The sequence below is a fragment of the Tenebrio molitor genome, chromosome 3 (assembly GCF_963966145.1).
Source record: "Tenebrio molitor chromosome 3, icTenMoli1.1, whole genome shotgun sequence".
NCBI classification, from domain to species: domain Eukaryota; kingdom Metazoa; phylum Arthropoda; class Insecta; order Coleoptera; family Tenebrionidae; genus Tenebrio; species Tenebrio molitor.
This window is the reverse complement of record NC_091048.1, coordinates 29,596,309-29,616,608: the sequence shown is the minus strand read 5'-3', so window position 1 is coordinate 29,616,608 and position 20,300 is coordinate 29,596,309. Positions and strand designations below refer to the sequence as shown.

Below are 20,300 nucleotides of genomic sequence, written 5' to 3'. Positions count from 1 at the left end.
GACAGACGCACCTACTCGATATTGGTGAAATAAATAAAACAGCCTCCTTCGTGTAACATTTATTATATTTAAACATTCTTTTTACAAATTTTCTTTTTTGGAAAAAAACAATATGACACAAAACTAAAATAATCTAACGTAACGGTGACAAGGTCGCTTATCACAATACTAGAAGACATAATCTCTGTTGCAAAACGTAGAGCCTTCTATTACATAACATATATAAAATATGATAGTACTCCCATCTGAACGAAGTCAATATCATACGTACAAAAAATAGTTGATAAGGACTTTATCACAGTCTAAACAGCGTCTTCGTGACGGCAATACAAGAGCAAAAATTCCGCCGCGTCGCGACGCAAGTCGCGCCCTCCTCGAGTGTCTATTAATTCCTGTTTCTCCCCGAACCACAAGAACGCAGAAACGGAACAGAACTGAACGCTGTAACTGAACTTTTTCTACTCTGTCGAGTCACAATTGAAACGCCATATTTATAATAATCAGTGGAAGTATTTCTATCATCCGAGTCACCCGTTTTCGGGTCGAATAAAAATAAATACAACTTTTTACGAGTCGGTTTGACATGGTTTCCTCCATAACTGGGTCCGATATTCCCGTTATTGCTCGCAATCGCAAATAATATTCGATAAAAAAATAGAATTTCGACAAGTCGTGAGGTGTGTTTTACTTTTGAAATGTGAGTTCGGCGATGGTCGCCTTGCAGCCGATGGATACTGAAATATCGAACGTAGTCCCTATTTAACTACTAACACTAGTAAGTGTGCTTTGTATTGTCAAAATCGTGCATTCTCAGCTTACCAGAAAGAAAATAATTTTTAGTACGTCACAAATCGATCACTGCCAAACACAAGAGCACTTCGGTAAGCTGCAACGCCGCCTCGTTTACAATATACACGACAAATCAGAAAACCATGATGCTCGGTGACCGGTGGTTCTAATACTTACGTATGGAAATCATCGACAAATCAACGCACACTAAGTATGGACGATATCGAGGATCGAGTCTTTCCTCCTGTTCGTGTATCCGGTGTCCGAGTGCATCGTGTTGAACGAGATCGAGCCGTAGATCCCCGCCCCCGACATCGCCGGCAACTCCCTCGGCTTCAGGTTGATCTTCTCCACGCTCTCGTTCTTGGGCGGCTCCGCCTCGGCCAGCACCGTCGTCGTGTTCACCAACCGCACCTCCCCCGACCGTCCCAACAGATACTTGAAGAACTCGTACGTGGACCAGCAGATCGCCGTCGCCGGCATCTGGTACATCACCCTCGCTTGCAGCCCCCGGAAATACCCCATCGGCCCGCCGAACCTGTACACCTTCTTCACGGCCTCGACCAGGCCTTGGGTGGAGCCTTGCTGTTGCGTGTTGAGCAGCGTCTTGCAGACGTCGAGCGGGGTGGTCACGGCGGCGGCCACCGCGCCCGCCAGAGCGCCGCTCACCATGTGCGCCGGCGGGTTGTACACCGCCTCTTTGTTGGTTATCTTCTGGGCCACCTCGTACACCATGAAGTGGATGCTTTGGAATGGCACGTTCATAGTCAGCTGGGTGGTGTACGAGCGGTAGAAGGCGCGCAGGCCCTCCAGCCTGTAGATGTTGACGACACAAGTGACGGCGGATTTGTAAGGGGAATTGACCATCTGCATGCGTTGTTTTACCACTGCAAACATAAGGTTAGGACGAGAACGACAGGGGTGACGGTGGGGTTACCTTCTGCGGGGTTCATTATGCCGTCGTGTAGGAGGGTGGATATGCAACCCGACGCGCCTAAAAACAAATTCTTTTATAAACAAAAAATTTAATACATTCCAATCCGAGTTTTGTCTTGCCAAGATCGAAGATTGGTGAAAAAAAAAGCAGTGCCAATGGCCTGTGGTGCACCAGACGATAGATTATGTTGTTTATCTCCGATAAATATAGAAACCTTGATAATATTGCTTCGAATAATGAAAATTACATGTCATAATGATTGGTCGAAGAAGTGGTAATTTTGTAATTATTATCGCATCATGTTTTTTTACACAAAATATGATTATATAATTAGTAATTACTGATATTGATGTATCGTGCATTTTTTTCAATTTGTGAAAATGTATTTTATCCGTGTTGCAACAACTCTCATAAGACGATTCGATCGTAATCGTAATCAAAAAAATATTTTATAATCAAACAACATGAAAACATGTTGTCATCTGAATCTCTTTATTAATAGTTTTACCAAGAGTGACTTGAACTGGTTAAAAATTAGTTTAGGGAAAAGAGAGGACATGGCAGAAGTCTTCAAGTTGGTAACGCGGATATGTCAAAAGCACGAAAGTACTATTTCCGGGAACGAGATTTCTGTTTGACGTCACTTTCAGGTCCGAGATGTAAATCTTTGAAATGCGATTCTCTAAATCCTTTCTTGACCAAAAACTGCACCTGTAACGGTTTCGCATTTCCTGGAATTCCGTTCATTGATTTCTACGACATGAGACAAATTTTAAAATCTTCTTCACCGCAACTTTAGGAAAATCCTATGAGCGCATTTTTTCTTCTTTTAGAGTTAGACGAAAGACGGTCAATGAAACAACCGCATTATTACTACTGTTGGCTTCAAAAAAAAACGGGAAATAAAATTTGATCTAATGTGAACTGAAAATTTAATTTGTCAATTTATGTCAGTTTGACAGTAGTATTTCTGACACATAAGTGCAGTTTTTTTTAACCTAAATTCTAAAAGGCCGTTTCAAACTATAGTCGTTTTCAATGACATCCGTGCTGTCAATACTACAGTATGTTGCTCTTTCAATTTAGTAATTTTTAATTTGGCAATTTACTTGACGCGGCAAATTGATAAATTCAAATTATGATCTATCATTTTCGACAAATCAAAGAAAATATGTAGTCTGATTCGGATTCCGAGGATGACTTAGTTTAACCATGTTTTACTCCATGTTGAAGATTGGGTTCTTGTTTGTTGCCGATGTTTCACGAAATATAAATTTTTCTTTTACCATAACCTCAACTTCTTGTTTGACATTTTTTTAGGATTTGCTTATATACTCTGAATAATGAATTTGTGTGTACAGTCTGCGCCAACATATTAAAAATAACACTGACAGCACGGATGTCATTGAAAACGACTATATAAAAAATTTAATAAAATCTGACAGAACTTTTTCTGACAGTTCCCGTTTTTTTTTTAGCCAACCGTACTACCTTGTGGCAACATGTTTACACATGCGTGAAAGATTTTGCTTAATTTAATCAGTTCTTAGAAAAATTAATTAGTTTGTGAAAATTTCGCTTTTCACACGCTGCATGAATTGACGGACCGTGGAAGTGTGGCAACGTTGAAACCAGTTGAACAAGTGAAACGAACCCTAAATTTTCTACACCAGAATCACGTTGAAAGGTGTCTCTTTGTTTTCGTTCCTCTCATTTGAAGACGATGAAAATGAAAAATATAACAAAATAACGTAATCAGAAACTAACCCAGATGTGCATATGACGTTTCTGTGCACAGTTGCCAATCCACTGTTACGGTGTTGTCACGTTTAACCCTTTCCAAAGAGACTCGAATATCGACGCTGATAATACACAATATTTAACTTCCGTTTTTTCTCATTATCTAAATGACATTTATAAATTTGCATCGATGAATAATGTTGCTGATATAAAAAAAAAAAATTTAAAATACATACACTGACCGGCACAAAAAACGACTCATGATTTCTTTAATAAATGATCTTGAAATTATATTTGTGCTTATTTTTCTTTATTATAGTTAAATTGGGATATTTTCAATGATCGGGAGTGCTATGGTCACCATGGCAACCGAATTGTTTTGTTTAAATAAATTAGAAAATTTGCGCTACTTCCATGTTGTGTTTTTGTCGGTTGATTTACGTGTTAAAAAATTTAATTTGACAATACGAGATACTAATTCAAAATGCTGTTCAAATTTAGCAATTTTTCATAACATAAATTTTTTTCTAAAAAATTATGTATAATCTGTTTCAAAATCAAAAATCCACCAACAGTGCATTCTACCTCGAAAATACATCCGACAACATCGCCGACTTTTGTTTTTAGTGTGTCTGTAAGTGTCAGAAAAAAGTGGGGTTATGAGAGAAAACTGCTGGACAGTCGTTTTGGTCGTAGTTCATCGTGTTTTTTTTATTCTCATTTTGTTATTTCACTCAAAAAGTATGATATGGTAGCTAAAACCTTTTTGTACATAATTATTTTGTATTTCGTAAATAAACTCAACGCCAAAGTGAGCCGTTTTTTGTGCCGGTCAGTGTATTTTATTAAGTTTGTTACATAAATGAGGTAATTAGCGAAGTGAGCTAAAAAATGTTAGAAAAATACAAAATACGTTTACTAAACGAAATTACACTTTATCCCAGATATACAGACAATTTTTTTCGACTACTGTCTTTTCATCTTAAAAAAAAAAGAAACCTAGATTCAACTTTCTCAATTTAAAATATCAGAGTGAGCACGCTTGCCGTTACTAGGTTGCGTTTTATAAACCATTTATTTTATTCTCGTTGGGAATTTCTGAACAATTTATTTCGGTGGTGATTTTGAGGAAATCGTTTTCCAAGGTGTCCTCGAAAAAACTAAGGCACAATCGGATTTATTACCAAAAATATCTGGAAAGAAGCACCAAATGGAATGATTTGCTCAAAAAAAAAAAAAAAATGGATGATGGAAACAATGTGAATAAAATTACATTTTGACTCAATTTTCAAGCAAATCGAAAACATTTTGTGATTTTTTAAATAAAATAAATCTTATCACAAATTACTCAGGATAAAATCTCAACCACGCGTTTTTCTTTCCTCAAACAGAAATTCAACCAAATTTCGAAATAAAAAATGGAAATTTTCAATATTTCTTCCTTCAACTACAAATATAAAGTGACCCACAGTGACTCCTTGAGGAATCCCATGCTCAAATATTACACTGAGACGCATCATTTTCAATTCATTCATTTCTTAGTTTCCAGATCTCTTAAACCCTCGTTTTTTCTCTTTTGCTTTAACTGGATCTTTCCCCTTCGAAGCTCCAGTTCCAATAAATGAGTTTGTAATTTTCGCGCAGGTTGATTCATTTCTAAATGACACTTTACAAATTGCTTTCATCGTTTTATTTTTAATAAATCCCACGCTTTCGACGTGCGTAACGAAATCAACATTATTTTTACTCTTGAAGATATTCCTCGTAAAATACAAATATGTAGGTATTTTGTATTTATGCGCTCCGGTGCATAACGCATCAATACAAAAATTTCACACTTTTTGGGTTACTTAACATAATTCCCATCCATTCAGAATTTCGTCGAGTAAACAAACGTGCTCGCCGCTAATTAGTTTACAAATAATCTGGTGGTATCAGCGCCACAAGGAAAACTCTGACCGACTCTCGACCGAATATGTGCCAAAGCTGTTTACAACTGTCTCCCAATCATGACCGCCAATACAAATAAACAAGCTTTATGTGCAACAAAAACTCAATTACATCCATTTGACCACAATAAAGATAAAAGAAATTGTCCCGTGGCACAATTAACGTGGCTTATCAATGGTCCTCACCATTTCTGCGTCAGAGTCGCTCTACAAAAAACAACTTGCAATTCGTTATCGCCGGGAAAAGACAATATCTAGACTTTACATAATTGTGTCAACTCACGAGAGCTGGCCGATAAAAACGCTTATCATCGACAAGCATGCGGCCCCGTGGCATGATGACAACTGGAACCCGAAAGAAACGCGAATTGGGGATCATAAAAAAAAAACGGTCATCCGACGACCTGATGATATTTATGGGGCGCAATGAAAATTGTACATATAATTGCGGCAATAAATTAATCGGAGTGACTGTAAAATAATCGAAATCATTGGTGAGTCTAGCGCTTACCGTAGTAAATACCTGTCCATACATTATTTATGGGGGAATATTAGCAAAGAATGGGCGATTATCATAACCGCGACTGACTGAATTTAGCAAATCAAATGTGAGGCGTACACGAGCGATCGATCAAGCAAAGACGCTTGTTTGGCAGCTCACCGCAGGAAAAATGAATTTCAAGGTCGCGGTCGAGACTAAGAACGATCACCATTTGTGATAAGAGAATCGAAAGTTTTGGAAAATCCTGGCGATGAGACCGTGATAACATTGTTAATTGTGTTTTAAACAAAACTGGCAAGGTAATTATCATCGTGAGACTGGTAAATCTGCGACAATGATAAATCTAAAACGATTACATAAATGTCATCATGACACGCGTTTTGCGGGCAACAATTAGGGAAATTAAGTTTGGAAAAAAAGAGGAAAAAAGTGACCTTGACTATTGTTATTGGATGCAAAATGTGGGCATTGAAAACGGTTTCCTGTGCAAGTGTCGGCGTAATAAATAACTCAAAGTAGGTTTCTTCGGCAAACAAGATAAAGCCCTGCATGTTTGTTTCTTTATAATCTATCGCCTGATTGTGTTGAGACAGATTTCTTTATCCTTGAGACAAACAACGCGGGTTTGGGCCCTTACCGTAGATGGCCGTGTGGTATCTGGACGTCGTGGTGCTCTTGATCATCGCATTCTTGAGATACTCGTAACTGCTGAAGTAGAGCGCGTGCGAGGGTCCAGCCCCCACGACCATCGCCGACATGCCCCTGACCGGCCTGAAGACGCCCTCGTGCCGCACCATCCGGAGGAAGGTCTCGACGATACCCTCGCGGCCCGTCGTCGTCAGCGACTGCATCCGCGTCTGTGAAAAATCGAAAAATTCGACATAACCTAAAAGCGCCGACTTAACCTTAAAACGTGACATCGCCTGGGGTTGGCACAAGTGGATGCGGTTACGAAATCGACTTACTTTGACCGAATCGAGAGGGTACATTACGCAATGCTCCATTACTCCGGCTATGGCTCCGGCGGTCATATGCGTAACAACATTGTTGGTTGGGAGCGACTCATAATCCTCAAAATTCATAATAGACCGCGAGGTGGTCGGGCTTTGGAGGTGATCCGTGGTTGGGGCGTCGAAATTCGGGATGACAACTTGGTGGTGGCGAGATTTCGCGTTGCAGAAGTGGTCACACAGGAATTTTGTTCACACAAGATGACACCACGCTCGAAAGTAAAAGAAAGAGAAACTTGACAGATCGGGACGGTGCTGCCACGTTGACGACGACAATTCTACCAGCACGGCCACCTTGATGCACAGCTTTTCGACAAACTTAACCGGCTTTAGAAAAACAAGCACTGGCGCCTTCGCCTCAAAAGATTCAAAACGCCTCCGACCCACCGGTTTTGGGGCTCACATGTGACTGACTCGATTATTCTCCGGAGCTGGTCGACATTTCAATCGTTTGACATTGAAGCATTTGCCCAGACGTGGCAACGCCGCCCCCCACCCTCTGCCTTTGTCATGTGGTGCCCACGAGCGCGCGCTTTTCGCGGTGGGAAATACCTTTTTCTACCAGTTCCGGCTTCAGGAGGTGACATCGTAAAGGTCCCCCGACTCAATCGCGGCCCCCCAATTACCCACTTGGCAAGTTGCAACTGGGTTTATTAATAGCAGCAGCGCCGACTGTTACGTAATGTCAAACCAGTGGCGGCGCGTTCGCCGCGGCACAAGGTCCGGCAACGGAACAAATGAATTACCTAATTTCGTTCGGTAATTTGTCAACTGTCAAGTTTTTTCCTTTAGGCCATACAAGTTCAAAATGTCCCGTGTTCCTTTATCAAACCGAAAATTCCAAAAAAAGACTTCCGATCGGTTGCACCAGCCGCAACATGTCCAAGGACGGACCAACACCATGCAGGTCAGTGGGGAAAAATGTCACGAAATGTGTTAACCGTTCTGAAGATGCCCTTGCAGAGGAAGGTGTTTACTAAACCGTCGAGGACGCCGGCTGCTGACCGTTACAAAATTGTTAACGTGAAATGTCAAGTCCCATCACCAACGACGGTAGGGAGAAGAGATGTCAAACGTGACCTTGAACAGAAAAACAAGAGAGCTAAAGAACAGACGCCGTCCACGCGAGACAGGCATTCGGCGAAAAGAATGAGAGAGATCTACGTCAATCCCAACAAGGACAAGCCGTCACATAAACCGAAGTGAGTTTTGTACTTTTTGTGACTGGGGTTTTCATTGATTTTGTTTGGGGGATTTTCAGGAGCGCTTCCAAAGAAATTCAAAGGGTATTTGTGTTATCCGTTTGTAATAAATTCTTGTAATCGTGATCTCTTTTGTAGACGAAAGTTCAAAATGAGGAAGCAACAGTCAAGGAAAAGGTTTGTTTGAATATTAATTTTTTAGGTGTATATTGTTTTTTCAGGGTGAAACTAAAATCGGTGACGAAGACAAAGAGATTCAAGCGTGTGAGATTGTGTCAGAAGCACATAAAATGATCTGGTTTTGGCTCTTTAACGGCCTCTTCCCCACGACTAATGTAATAGGAGAATAATTTTTTAGATTCTCTGTTGCGGAATAAATGAATGCAAAAAATCGGAACGTGTGTTTAGATAATTATTTGCCTATCTAATCTTATCGGTGTATGCACTTTTAAACGTTCGATTTATCAGAAATGGTAATCAACCGCAAAAGTGGATGATTGGAGTGTCCAGTTTGGCTGTAAACAGATAATTTATAGCGTTTATCGTTGCGGTTTGAATCACTTATCTTCGATTTTGCACACTGAAGGACACAGCTGAGGAGAATAATCAAAATTGTGCGTTTTAAAACAACATGACGCTAATGTTAAAGTCTTATGCAACGATCTTTTGAAAATTAAACTATGCGAATTTTTAATTCAGACATTTGGTTTTATGATAAAGAAATAAACATAAATGTCATACAATTCCTGGAAGAATACGGGTTGCACGCTATCTTCCTTGTTACAGGGATTCCCCTTATTTTCTTGATTATTTGTATTTCTATGTAAAATAATTGACCATAGGACCCATATTAGCCGAGTAATACAGCTTCAAAGCTGACTCGAAATCTCTTTTGGCTCCTAGACCACAAGGTGGAGTCTTGTGGGCGAAACTGTCCCTATTTTTGAGTTCAACTCGTCCATTACATGAAATTAACTCCCATTCGGTCCGAATTCCAAACAAAAACTTTTTCGAAAAAAAAAAATAAAAAAGCAGCCATAGCTCCGGTATTAAGCAACATATCGCAACAAATCTCGTACCGTTCGATTCCTCCCTTCGAGGCGCTACTCCTCAGCCTAAAATATTTAGACTTGACCCGACAATTTTCGAGAAATCGCAAAAAATTAAGTCACTATTTTCGCACATAACTCTTGAAAATGGCCGCAGCGCCATGATTCTTGTATCTATGGAATCGTTTCGTCAAGTTCTATGGTGGTGATTGTAGACCACATATTTTAATTAAATTGCCTTCGATCGTTTTTAGCATTTTCGAAAATTTTAAACGACGATGTTTCGAATTCTGAACTTCCTGAGCTATCCAATGAGATTTAGTCCGTACCTGTTTTAGAGATGGTTGAATTTTCACAATTTTCAGTTTGTTCTTTTCAAAAATCTAGATTTCACCCATTTTAGGCTTTGTTGTGTTGGCACTTGGTAACTGTCAATCAATGTCAAACGTTTTAAATTCCGATCAAGATCAATGGGCAGTTTAAGTACAGTGGAACAGAAAAATGCTCTTCACAATAGAAGATATTTCTAATTACTTGAACGAATTCTTAGAATCGATGAGTAGCGTAAAAAATTTCGACGTAAAAACCACTGAGGATCTCTACAGACTCTTCATTTTCTGTCATTTATTTTCATGGGGAGTATTAATATGGAAATTGAGAGGTGCTTTGTGATACGAACGTATTCCCATGTAATAATGCTAGTCTTTGCTTTTGAATAAATAAATTAAACAATATTTGGTAGAGGTAGAGGCAAGAGGGCGCCACCTGGGCGCGCCAAAACAAGTGTGTTGTTTACGTTTTCAAAACTAGTTTTCTAGAGATTCCCCTGAACCAAGTGACAATTGTGAAGCGTGCACAATGACCGAAAAGTTTATTTCATCTTTACACGTGCAAAAATTAGGTAGTCCCCAGCAATTTTGTACGTAAACCGACATAACCTCAATGTTTTAAAGGACACGAAATTCAGGAAATCCGCGAACGGGCACTATTCAACATAAATTCAAAACTAGACCACGGATTTGTGTACGACAACGATCTAGCCCGAAGCAAAGAAATTTTAACGAAGCTGTTTGAATGGTTTCTTTTTGATCCATGTACGAAACAGGAACTGGTCTTTTCACTTATTAAACGTATTCTGGAGGTAAGTGACGCTTCACAACACAGAGAAATTCGTCATTTGTTACGTTTCGATTAGTCGGAAAGCGGGAAGGCGCTAATTGGCCACCATGGGACCAACACATTTAAAAAAGAGCTCAAGCAAATCCGTACTTACATCGAGCCAAAATACTACCAACAACTCGAAGAAATTTCGCGAATACTTGACGACAACGCCGTCGTCGTGCCCCCCTTGGAAACAGACATCCCTCTCAGTTACAGAACAGGACAGTCTGAATTTGATGGTGGCAGACCTGTTGGAACTACAGCCACTACCATCGAGGGTTTCATCCAACAGGACGCCTCAGCACACCAACAAAACATGTAAAAAACGCATCAGTGGAATTACGACAAATAAACCTGTGTCTTGCAGACCTCACAACACGCCAACCGTAGACAGCCCCCTTTCAACTTACGTGATTTCTCCTTTGCGGTGGCAGTTTTTAATAGAAGCCGACCGACACGTGTTGCAATCAATAGAAAACTCACTGAAAAACCCGCCGCAACCGGCGTCCCTCCTCCACTCTGCCGATTTTTTTTCCAACATCCTGTTGTGTGACTTTCCGGCAGAAATTTTCCTGCAAAGACCCGACATCGTTCTCGTGAGTGGCACCCGTCAGAAATTCCTCCTTTTCATTGTACAACGTTCCAGACTTTTCAAGACTTGATCTGCAGTTGTCCCTCGTCTAGAGTCACAAATTCGGTCTTGCATTGTTTCAGCCAACTGACGAAAGCCTTGCAAGTCAGAATAAATTACCACAACGATCCTTGCCTGTACACGACTAAAGAAAATGTAAGTGGGCACGGATTTCGTAACATTGTGACGGCAAGCGCTGTTTCAGGGTCCGTCTCGGGCCAATTCTAGATCGTCTACGCCTGATTCTACGTCTAGGAAGACGGCGTCGGGTCAGTCAGACGACGAGTCTACGAGAGTGGAAAACGTAGACTATCTGAAAACGCAACAGATCTCGTTCCCGCGTTACTGTTTCTCCACCTTCAAGTGCGTTTTTAAGTATTTGTGCGTCAAGCCGGAGAGCATCAAGTCCAGCAAGCGCAAACGCAATCAGGTTTGTACCGAAAGCGGACTTCAATACTGTCCGAGTGTCCGTTCATTAGATAAAAAGTAAAGAATAAATAACTATTATGTAACAAGTGAGTAAAGTAATATTTTTTGACGAGAAGAAAAATTTGCCGCACGAGCGAAGCGAGTGTGCAAATCCGCCGAGTAAAAAAAGATACTTTACTAACGAGTTACATACGTCACATTTTTTGCGCCCGTAAGTTTGGCAACATCTGTATCACAATTTATGAATGAAAAACTTTATAACTGCGTTAAAAAATGACACGCTACGGCGCTTTTTTTAACGCAAATGCGTAAAAGCATGAACCATTATAGCACTTTTTTTAACTCTTCTGGACAGATTCAAAAATTACATATTTTATGAACGCAAATGAATGAAAAAACCTGTGCATTTAATAACGGACACCAAAAAATAACAATTCTAGTGCAGTAAAAAAAGTTCTAGTTTTTGTAAAAAAAAAGTTCTGATTTCTTGTTTACTCGAGATGTCATTAATTTGACGTTTTCGACAACTTACACCAGATGCGAATAAAGTCACTAGATATATGTAGTGACTTTAACTGCGAACGCATGGAAGCGCCCCCAGGTGTCGGATTTAGGAAATTCTCTGCTGTTTCCAGAGAGGCACAAATCTAGCCTTGGACCTGATGGACGAACTCTTAAACCTGTTGGCACTCACCTTAGACCCAAACCTGTGGACCGAACAGTCGACTCCTTTGACCCAAGAGATTCGCAAACAAATGAACGACACTCTCATCAGTTACGGTACCGCTTTGGAGTACTTCAGGTAAATCGCGAACTCTCCAAGACTTGTACTTCATGAGTTGCTTGAAGGGTGGAGGCAACGAGTGAGGATCGTAACGTCAACCATAGAGTCACTCAGTTGTGCGTGTTGCACAATTGTGCCAATTTTTTGGTAAAAATGGTACCGCTGTCCCAGACGGGTTTGATAGTACCGCGCAATCTCAAGAACGCCCTCGCCAACGGTTTGATCGACGTCACCTTGTCCAAGCTCTATCCAGAGTTGTACGACACGCTCCTGACCTACGTCCAAGTAATGTCTTCTCTCAGCATGTCCGTTTTGACTGATTTGGGTTTGTAGAGTTTTAAGGCGGGTCTGGACAACGACTCTCTTGCGAAGTACCAAGAGACCAAAAGAATCTGCGACAGTATGAGTTCTGCTGTACAGTTTGTGAGACATGGCAAGAGTCTGAACACTTGCGAGGGTATCAATATGGCTAAAAAGGCGCTACCGAGTCTAGAGTTCCACAAGAATCTGTCGTTTGTCAAACAAGTGGTAGAGCTTTGCGCCAACAAGCTCCCACTCTACCCTTTCGACGACGAGTTGTTGGAAAAATTCGAATGTAAATTTGAGTGTTGTCGCGACAACTTTGACTAATCGGTGTGTTCCAGTCGTGATTTTGAAGCTTCTCAGTCACAATCTGGATAGCGTGAGAGAAGAGACTTACAGGTTGTGTCAGAAAAGAGTGGTCGCGGCGATCGGCCCCAGATTGAACGCCTCTGGTGCGGGGGTTCCCGGCTCCCAGATTTTGTTCCTGTGCAGGTGCAAAATTCTGGTAGAAATGGCTTGTCACGGCTTGACAAGTGACAACTCTCAGGTAGGCTCAAGCCGAGACGTACCGTTCTTCCCATCAATCTAGATTTTTTCAAGATTCGTAACCACTCCGAAGACATTTTGATCCACATAATCAAGTGTAAAATACTCGTTTCCGACGAGATTTGGAACAAAATTGTGGAAGCTTTGATCGGAGCGTTGCCGATCTTGCTGTGCCACTCCGACAAAACTTCTTCTCTGGGCAGGTGTCTGCTTAATATCTCCGATCCAGACACCGCCCAGTCTCTACACTTACCAAAAATCGAGGTAAACCATCGAAAGTGTTGTTGTTTGTTTTGCTGCGACTGCTCGAGCAGGTCATCAAAGGCAACGTCCACATTTTGTTCGGGTACGAGTCCGCCACGCGAGAGGAGGCGTTCTCGCGGCTCTGCTGGCTGCTGGCGTCGCAAACCGACTCCAGGGAGATGCTGCCGAGACTCAACAACTTGCACGACAAGGCTTTGCCCAACGCCTGCCAAATCCAGCGACTCCTGGATGTGAACAAGAACAGGACGACGCAGCACTTCTATCAGGTACGACCGGTAAACTGTCGAATTTTCGTGCATTGGGATTGTAGCCGAGCAGCCTGCAACAAGTCCTCGACCTGTTGAAATCGTCGAACGTCGAACCGGTGATCCGGAGGTCTGCGCTGACGCAGATCAGCGTCATGATGGAGGACCCCCTGTTGCACGCCACGTTTCTCGCCAACGACGGCCTGGAGGTTGTCTCGAGCGTGATGGAGTCGGCGCTCGTCGAGAAGAACTTCAACGACTATCCGGACTCGGTGATTCCCGCGATCAGCATCCTGAAAAGTGTTTGTCTGTTTCAAGCCAGCGCGAGACAGACGCTCTGTAACGACGAGCAAGTCTACTACAACGTTTTGAGAAGTGGGGAAGTACTATAATCGACTGTTCGGCAATTTCCGTGTGATGTTTCAGGTGTATTCATGTTTTTTACCGAAGACAAGGCGAAACACGACGCTGTTTGTCTGTTGTTTCTGTTGATCTTCAACGATTTTATCAATGGGACACCTTCAAAAGCGAATTTTTCGATACCGTATCTGCTGACGCAGAAACTACAAGTACCGTTTTCTTGCAATACGCATTGGGAGATAAGTGAATATTACGAGGGTAGTTTAGTCGAGTTGCTCACGTCTGACAGGTGTTGCTTAAGCTCGATTCAAATCCAGTGGAATTTGGAGATGTTTGGGGGCTTGGACGAGCTGCTCTCGTGGAGCGAAATCGATTACAGCCAGAATAGCATCGTGGACATTTTGAAACTGAGAAACTACGATTTGTGCAGTCTCAAAGCGTCCAGTATCGACTATTACGTCAGAAAATATCTGACTGATGTACAAAATGGAACGATGCATGAGACCGTGATCGATTGTATCAATAAACTGACGACGTAAGTTGCATTGGTTTATTGTCGTTTTGTATAAAATTGCGCGTTTAAGGTACCTGCACTTGCGCAACGCCACGTGTAAACAAGACGGTTTCCTGGCGCACCCTTGGGAGGCTACGTTTTCGCGATTTTTGAAAATCTTGCCGTCCAGCGAGGAGGACGCCAAGCTTTTGAGTAACGTTTTGAAATTCCTAAGACATCTGGTTCCGTTCTACAAGTCCTCAGGTAGGTGGTGTAGAAAGTTGAGGCAGTGGTTTTCGAAACGTTCCTTTGCCAGTTCCTGAGTTTTGAAAATGATGTCCAGATCGGTCAGTTCTGAGCCGCGATTGTTTATCATCGCGTCGATGGCGACTTCCGATTTCATCACGTACTCGGCGAAGGTTTTCATCGAGGTTCGGTCGTGGCGGTTCACGGGGATCGTGACGATGTCTCGGTTTTTCGTCGAACGGGACAGTTCCTTCTTCGCCGTCAGCATTTTGTCGCGATTTTGGCCGCCGATTATTATTCTGGCGCCCTTTTTGGCGTGCGTTCGGGCCTTCTCGTAGTTCATCCCTGAAAATGTGGGCTCGAGTGGGTGTGAAAATTTGAGGTTATGTCACTCACCTATGTCGTCCAAAATTACTATGACAGTCTTCGGGGGCACCATCAGCGCTCCGTATTTGTAGTAATTCATTATTTTTCGGGCGATTAATCGTTTTGGTAAAATATAAATGAACGCAACGGCTAAACCGACGGCGTACCAGTTCACCATCATATTCAGTTCGCGATAATATTTACTTGACTAGATGTTACGGAACAATTAGAAAAAATATCACATCACAGCTATTTTATCACAATTATTTGGTAATTTTTGACAAAGAAAGTACCTTCGAGCGTTCCACGAATCATTTACGTGATGATCAAGATAGCGCTGGCCGTCATGTTTGCCAACCCGCGACAACGTAATTCACGTAGGTTACGTAGGGGAATTACTTGTCTTCCTGCTGATAATAATTCAGTTTATCGAATTTGCATATTATTTACCCATAAAGTCGAGTATTTTACACATTTTAAAGTTGCAATTTTCCATTTTTATTATATTAAAATGTCATTTGATGTTTGACCACCAACTGTTACTTCTGCTTGTAGAGGGTTCTTTCTGGTTGCCCCAAATATTGAAGAACCCCTCGAACTGCCTCCTCGACCTAATAACCGTGGAACCATCTGCAAACGAAGAATTCAAAGCCCTGAGCCAAGACCTGTTGAACCTCGTTACCTTGTGCGCCTCACAGGAACAACACTTCCTAGACTATTACATCTGCGCCAACCCTCGAGTGTCACAAGTAGAAATACCACCTTGGGGCAACGTCATCGCCATAATCACCGACAGTTTAAAATTCAACGACAGCACCCATTTTTACAACTTGGGTAAGTCACAATCGCAGCTGGCTGTACAACTGTCATTCATGTCAAATGTGACAGAATCGAAATTTGACATTTTTTTCATGTTTTTTCGGTTTTACAGCTTATCTGGACTCGTTACTGGCATGTTTGGTGCACCTGACCGCCAGTTTGGGGTGGACGGGCACCAAACCCGAACAACCCCCCAAAAGAATCTTGTTCCAACTGGTCGCCTCCTTGTGCGAAATAGTCGTGGTGTTTCACTGCGGCAAGGGCCCCACCGCGACCGTCTCGCTGATGGGGCTCAGCATAACGCGCCACGTCGTCCTGATACTGAACCATCTGTTGGCCGAGATGCACAACTCCAAAATGAAAAATTGGGAACGATGCTTCGTGGAGGTCGAGGAAGCAGAGTGGTTGAAGAGTTTTTTGGTGTTGTGGTCCTGCAGAGACGTCTTGGTGCGCGCCGGAGCGTTGCAGTTGTTCGCAGGATTGGCAACGTCGCCTCTGCTCGCCATAAATATCGTCAACGGTTCGATCGTACCGACGTGGGAAACTCAATCTTGACTGAATTGTTGCAGAATTGAAAAAAGAACGTCGAGGCGTGTGGAATTTGGCCTTGGGCGTGTTGATGGACCACGACGAAGCTAGTATAGTCAGGGAGAATGGCGCTTTCTTGTTGGCGAATTTAATGGGACACACTGTAAATCAGTCGAGCAAGTCGATCATAATTACCAGTCTCGTGCCAGACACCATGAGAAAGGGTAAAGACGAAGTTAGTACCGTTTTTGATCTCTTGGAGGAGTACCAGTTCTACAGGAACTTGGTGGTTGTCTTGAGCAGACTCTACACTACCAATGTTGCCGATTTTGACACGAAAAGTGCCACCAACTTGCTGGAATTTAACGTACAATGCTACGACGACTCGTCGAGTAGTAAGACCAGTTCGAACAACAACAACGTGTCAGTGGTGACGCCATCTCTCGTCAAAAGCATCGCCAACTTGCTTTTAAGCTTGTTCAACTTGAACGAAGACCGCTTAAGTTACAAGTTGCAAGATTTTGGCTTAGTTAAGGTGTTGTTCAGATGCATTTGCAACCCGTCCATGAGCATCAGCGACACAAAACGACTGGCCCTCTACTGTGAGATTCTAGAAATGGACGCTGCGATTTGTACGTTACTGAGTCAAGTTGCTCAAGTCAGCTTGACCTGTTTGGGGACACTTTTACACACGAAGGATTGTCTAACTGTTGCGGTTTCGCTACTAAACTCCAACATCTACCGTAAGTACAATAGTTTATTTATTATTTAGGGTAGGTACCAGATTATTTCTCGATCGAAAATTCCACGTTGTGACAGTGAAGAGTTTCATTGGTCGTTTGATCGAGTAGAGTGACTTGGACCCTGAAGTCACCGTCTGGAATCTTCTTGAATTTGAATTTCTGGAAGTCGAGGGTGTGATCGCTGATCTTGTAGTCACCCTAAAAAATCACAACTTCAAACAGATTCCTGTGTTACCGTCAAATTATTACGGGAGGGACGGGACAAACTCCACGCTCCAGTCCGGCCGCCTCCTGGATGTCGTGCATAAAGTCTCCCATGTACTTGTTGACGGCGTCGCACAGACCCTCCTTGAGGGTGATCAAGTGTTCATACTTGCCGTTTTCCTTGGAGTAGACCTCGGCGACGTCCTGAAATTGTCTCGATTATTTCGTGACTTAAGTTGTCAACGCTGCGAACCAGGATGTTGTTGCCCAGGGGCACTTTGGAGGAGAGACTACCCTCTTCGACCATTTGCACGCCGTTGTCGCTCTTTATCTTGAAATTCATTTTGATGGGGTAGTCGGCGTTGGCGTCGCAGTTTTCGAATTTGTGGATGGTCACCTTGCCCAGCGCCACCTAGCGGGACCGAATCATGAGTAATCGAGACAACTAGAGCCGCGTGATACTTACGGTCAACACCAGAGCAATCACTAACAAAGTACTTGAGAACTTCATGGCTGAGGATTCGGTACTGGATGGATCCCAATCCGTTCGGTTTTATATACAACAATGGTCATTAATAATTCCGTGTCATAACGATTTTATCTTGACCGACTGTTTTTGGCCACATCATTATTATTATGTCCCAGAGTTTCCTGTTCATTCTTCCGCTATTTGTTGTAGCGACAATCGACGCGGTTGATTTGGTCGGTAATGCAGAGACCATTATAAACCAATTAAGTCTGTTGACAAACTTGAACGGTCGCTTTTGCCTAAACAATACTTATTAAGGTCAGGCCAGATCGATTTCAGTTCCTTTTTTTCAGCCTATATCTGTTCCTGTTCCAATTTCTTTGATTTCACGATTTATTTATTATCTTTTTTTTCCCTTACAGATACGAATCTTCCGCAGTTGATTTATTTGCGTAACCGACTGTGGAGTGAAATTTTTAAACTCTTGTCGGTCCTAACACTGTCCGAAAATAGATCACAAAGTTCCGACCACTCCGACGAAGCTCTCAAAATACTAACAGAAACAATTGACGAGGCCGGGAAGCGAGCTTTCATTGGGACGCTTTGTGAAGCCACCAAAAGCCTAACTTTCAACGGTACCGACTTCTCTCACTCGACCCCAGTGTCCACATTTTTTTTTTTTGTCGCAGATTTGCAAAGCTCCGCTCTTGTGTCGTTGACCTCACTGTTGGGAGTCGAATCTCAACGAGTCTTCGAGAAAGCTCCGTCTTCGCGCTTTTCGGAAAGCTCGTCCCTGCAGAATCTGTTGGACACGGTGCGTACTTCCCCGAAGGTTCTGACGGATCGGATCGACTCGTGTCGAGAAGTTGAGGGGGGCGAAGTCGCCGGTGCGGAGATCTGCAAAATATTGTTGAATCTGTACGAGTTGTGCAACTTGAAAGCCTCCAAAGATCTGGTAAAGAAGAAGTCAACGATCACCGCGACTCTAACTTCGGTGCTTTGCGTGTCGCAAGAGGCCAAAAAACACGCGTTCGGGGCAGGCCTACCAACTGTCATAATTAAACAGTTGAAAGATTTCCACTTGAAACTGAGCTTAGAATCTGTGGATTGTTTGAGGAGGGTCCTCGAGAAGAAACGCGTCTGTCCTGTCCTCAAAGAACTGAGCGAGTTGGTCGGGTTGGTTACGAATTTCATGGTGGGGGATGAAGCGGTGAAGAGTAGATTCGCCCAGTTGGGGTTGAGCGATCTGGTGCACAAACTGTGGGTCTGGTTCGCTTTGCAAAACCCCCACCTGGTGGACGTCCTCAAGATGTTGAGCACCTTCACGACGGATTGTCCGACAGGTGCGTGAAATACTCGCACGAATACCACTTGAACCGTGATTTTTAGCTTGTCAGTCGTTACCGTTGACGAGTTCGGTGGCGGGGAGCGGCCCCAGGAAAGTACCGAGTAAGATTTCGCTCCTCCACGCCGTCATAACCATCATCGACAAGGAAATGGACCTGGTGAGCAAGACTCACAGCTTGGAGGTGTTGGAGTTGTGTTTTGTCATCCTGAAAAACTGCTGTTCGGTTCTGGAGTGTAGAATTCTCATTTGCAAGGTGAACAACACACATTTGGGAACGACTCGCGTACAATTTGACGTTTTAGAGTAATTTGTTGGGAAGCACCGCGCGACTGCACCCCGCCATTACTAAGAAACAGAAGCCGTGGGATCTTGTCGAGTTGATATGGTTGGAGTTTTTGCAAACCTTCACCACGTACCCCGAAGGACAGTCGAGCGTGGCGAAAATCAGCGACGTTTTGGATCTAGTAATGACGCTCACTTCGACCAGCAAAGGGCCGAACAAGACGACAGCACTGATGGTGTTGAGGAACATCGCGTTCTACCAACCCAATCGCTCCAGATTGCTGACGTCAGGTCAGTACGATTGTCTGTTGGATGAAGCTCAGACACATTTTCATTTTGCCGTAACTGTTTCAGGTGAATTTTTGAATTTGTTGAAAAACAAGCTCGACAGCGGGAATCGCGAAGAAAAAGCCACGATCGTTCTGATGATGTGGTCTCTAGCTGCAAACAATCAAAAGGCTAAGATTGTTTTCAAGGCTGCCAAGTTGGATGCGCAGCTGCAGCAGGTTTTGAAACATTATCAGATATCGTCGGAGCTTGTCCCCGCTGACGATATCGAAACCATGAAATATGTTCTGGGTGTGATAAGGGACGGCGACAGGGATTTATGACGCGTTTTTTACTTTTTATTGTTTATTTATTAAGTGACATTAACATAAGTGTAATCATATATTTTACAATTGATTCAGAGGACATTTTTCCCATACTTCCACCACTCGTTGATCTTTTTGGGGGCACTTCTCTTGGGCTGATTTTGCGGTTTGTACTGGGGCAAGTTCCCGTTAATGCGCTCTACAAATCGCGAACAATAAAAAGATTTCATCGATTTTGGGACACCTACCGCGCCAATCATCTGGACGTTGCGACCAGCCCCTCAAACGCCAATACTCGTCGTTGTTGG

The 20,300-nt window shown here is 42.8% G+C and overlaps 5 protein-coding genes across 6 annotated transcripts; 2 read left to right on the top strand and 3 right to left on the bottom strand.

Moving 5' to 3' along the window:
• Positions 1-46: 46 nt before the first annotated feature.
• On the bottom strand, positions 47-7,019 carry mfrn (mitoferrin). Its single transcript, XM_069041331.1, has 4 exons — positions 6,883-7,019; positions 6,555-6,774; positions 1,727-1,783; positions 47-1,676 (listed from the first exon to the last, which is right to left on the bottom strand). The coding sequence occupies exons 1-4, from the start codon at positions 6,997-6,999 to the stop codon at positions 997-999; spliced, it is 1,074 nt and encodes a 357-aa protein (XP_068897432.1). The 5' UTR covers positions 7,000-7,019; the 3' UTR covers positions 47-996.
• A 679-nt stretch (positions 7,020-7,698) lies between these two features.
• Positions 7,699-8,526, top strand: LOC138125820 (uncharacterized). Its single transcript, XM_069041358.1, has 5 exons — positions 7,699-7,834; positions 7,891-8,129; positions 8,189-8,213; positions 8,268-8,306; positions 8,351-8,526. The coding sequence occupies exons 1-5, from the start codon at positions 7,736-7,738 to the stop codon at positions 8,477-8,479; spliced, it is 531 nt and encodes a 176-aa protein (XP_068897459.1). The 5' UTR covers positions 7,699-7,735; the 3' UTR covers positions 8,480-8,526.
• Positions 8,527-8,668: 142 nt separating this feature from the next.
• Positions 8,669-20,083, top strand: ana3 (anastral spindle 3). 2 transcript variants are annotated; one of them, XM_069041258.1, is made up of 24 exons: positions 8,669-9,521; positions 9,582-10,079; positions 10,132-10,319; positions 10,374-10,657; positions 10,707-10,935; positions 10,986-11,126; positions 11,176-11,400; positions 12,035-12,201; positions 12,249-12,468; positions 12,517-12,778; positions 12,828-13,033; positions 13,087-13,296; positions 13,347-13,562; positions 13,607-13,916; positions 13,968-14,436; positions 14,486-14,658; positions 15,562-15,840; positions 15,938-16,345; positions 16,395-17,096; positions 18,192-18,404; positions 18,459-19,112; positions 19,159-19,370; positions 19,420-19,690; positions 19,754-20,083. In XM_069041258.1, the coding sequence occupies exons 2-24, from the start codon at positions 10,037-10,039 to the stop codon at positions 20,008-20,010; spliced, it is 6,339 nt and encodes a 2,112-aa protein (XP_068897359.1). In that variant the 5' UTR covers positions 8,669-9,521; positions 9,582-10,036; the 3' UTR covers positions 20,011-20,083. The 2 variants fall into 2 exon arrangements, with proteins under 2 accessions (XP_068897359.1, XP_068897358.1); XM_069041257.1 differs by having other exon boundaries at positions 8,669-10,079.
• Positions 14,438-15,357, bottom strand: LOC138125823 (retinol dehydrogenase 12-like). The gene is made up of 2 exons (XM_069041361.1): positions 15,037-15,357; positions 14,438-14,985 (listed from the first exon to the last, which is right to left on the bottom strand). Exons 1-2 carry the CDS (start codon positions 15,185-15,187, stop codon positions 14,645-14,647), a joined length of 492 nt encoding a protein of 163 aa, XP_068897462.1. The 5' UTR covers positions 15,188-15,357; the 3' UTR covers positions 14,438-14,644.
• LOC138125821 (uncharacterized) lies at positions 17,091-17,899 on the bottom strand. Its single transcript, XM_069041359.1, has 4 exons — positions 17,767-17,899; positions 17,554-17,712; positions 17,346-17,504; positions 17,091-17,294 (listed from the first exon to the last, which is right to left on the bottom strand). Exons 1-4 carry the CDS (start codon positions 17,809-17,811, stop codon positions 17,139-17,141), a joined length of 519 nt encoding a protein of 172 aa, XP_068897460.1. The 5' UTR covers positions 17,812-17,899; the 3' UTR covers positions 17,091-17,138.
• Positions 20,084-20,300: the final 217 nt, after the last annotated feature.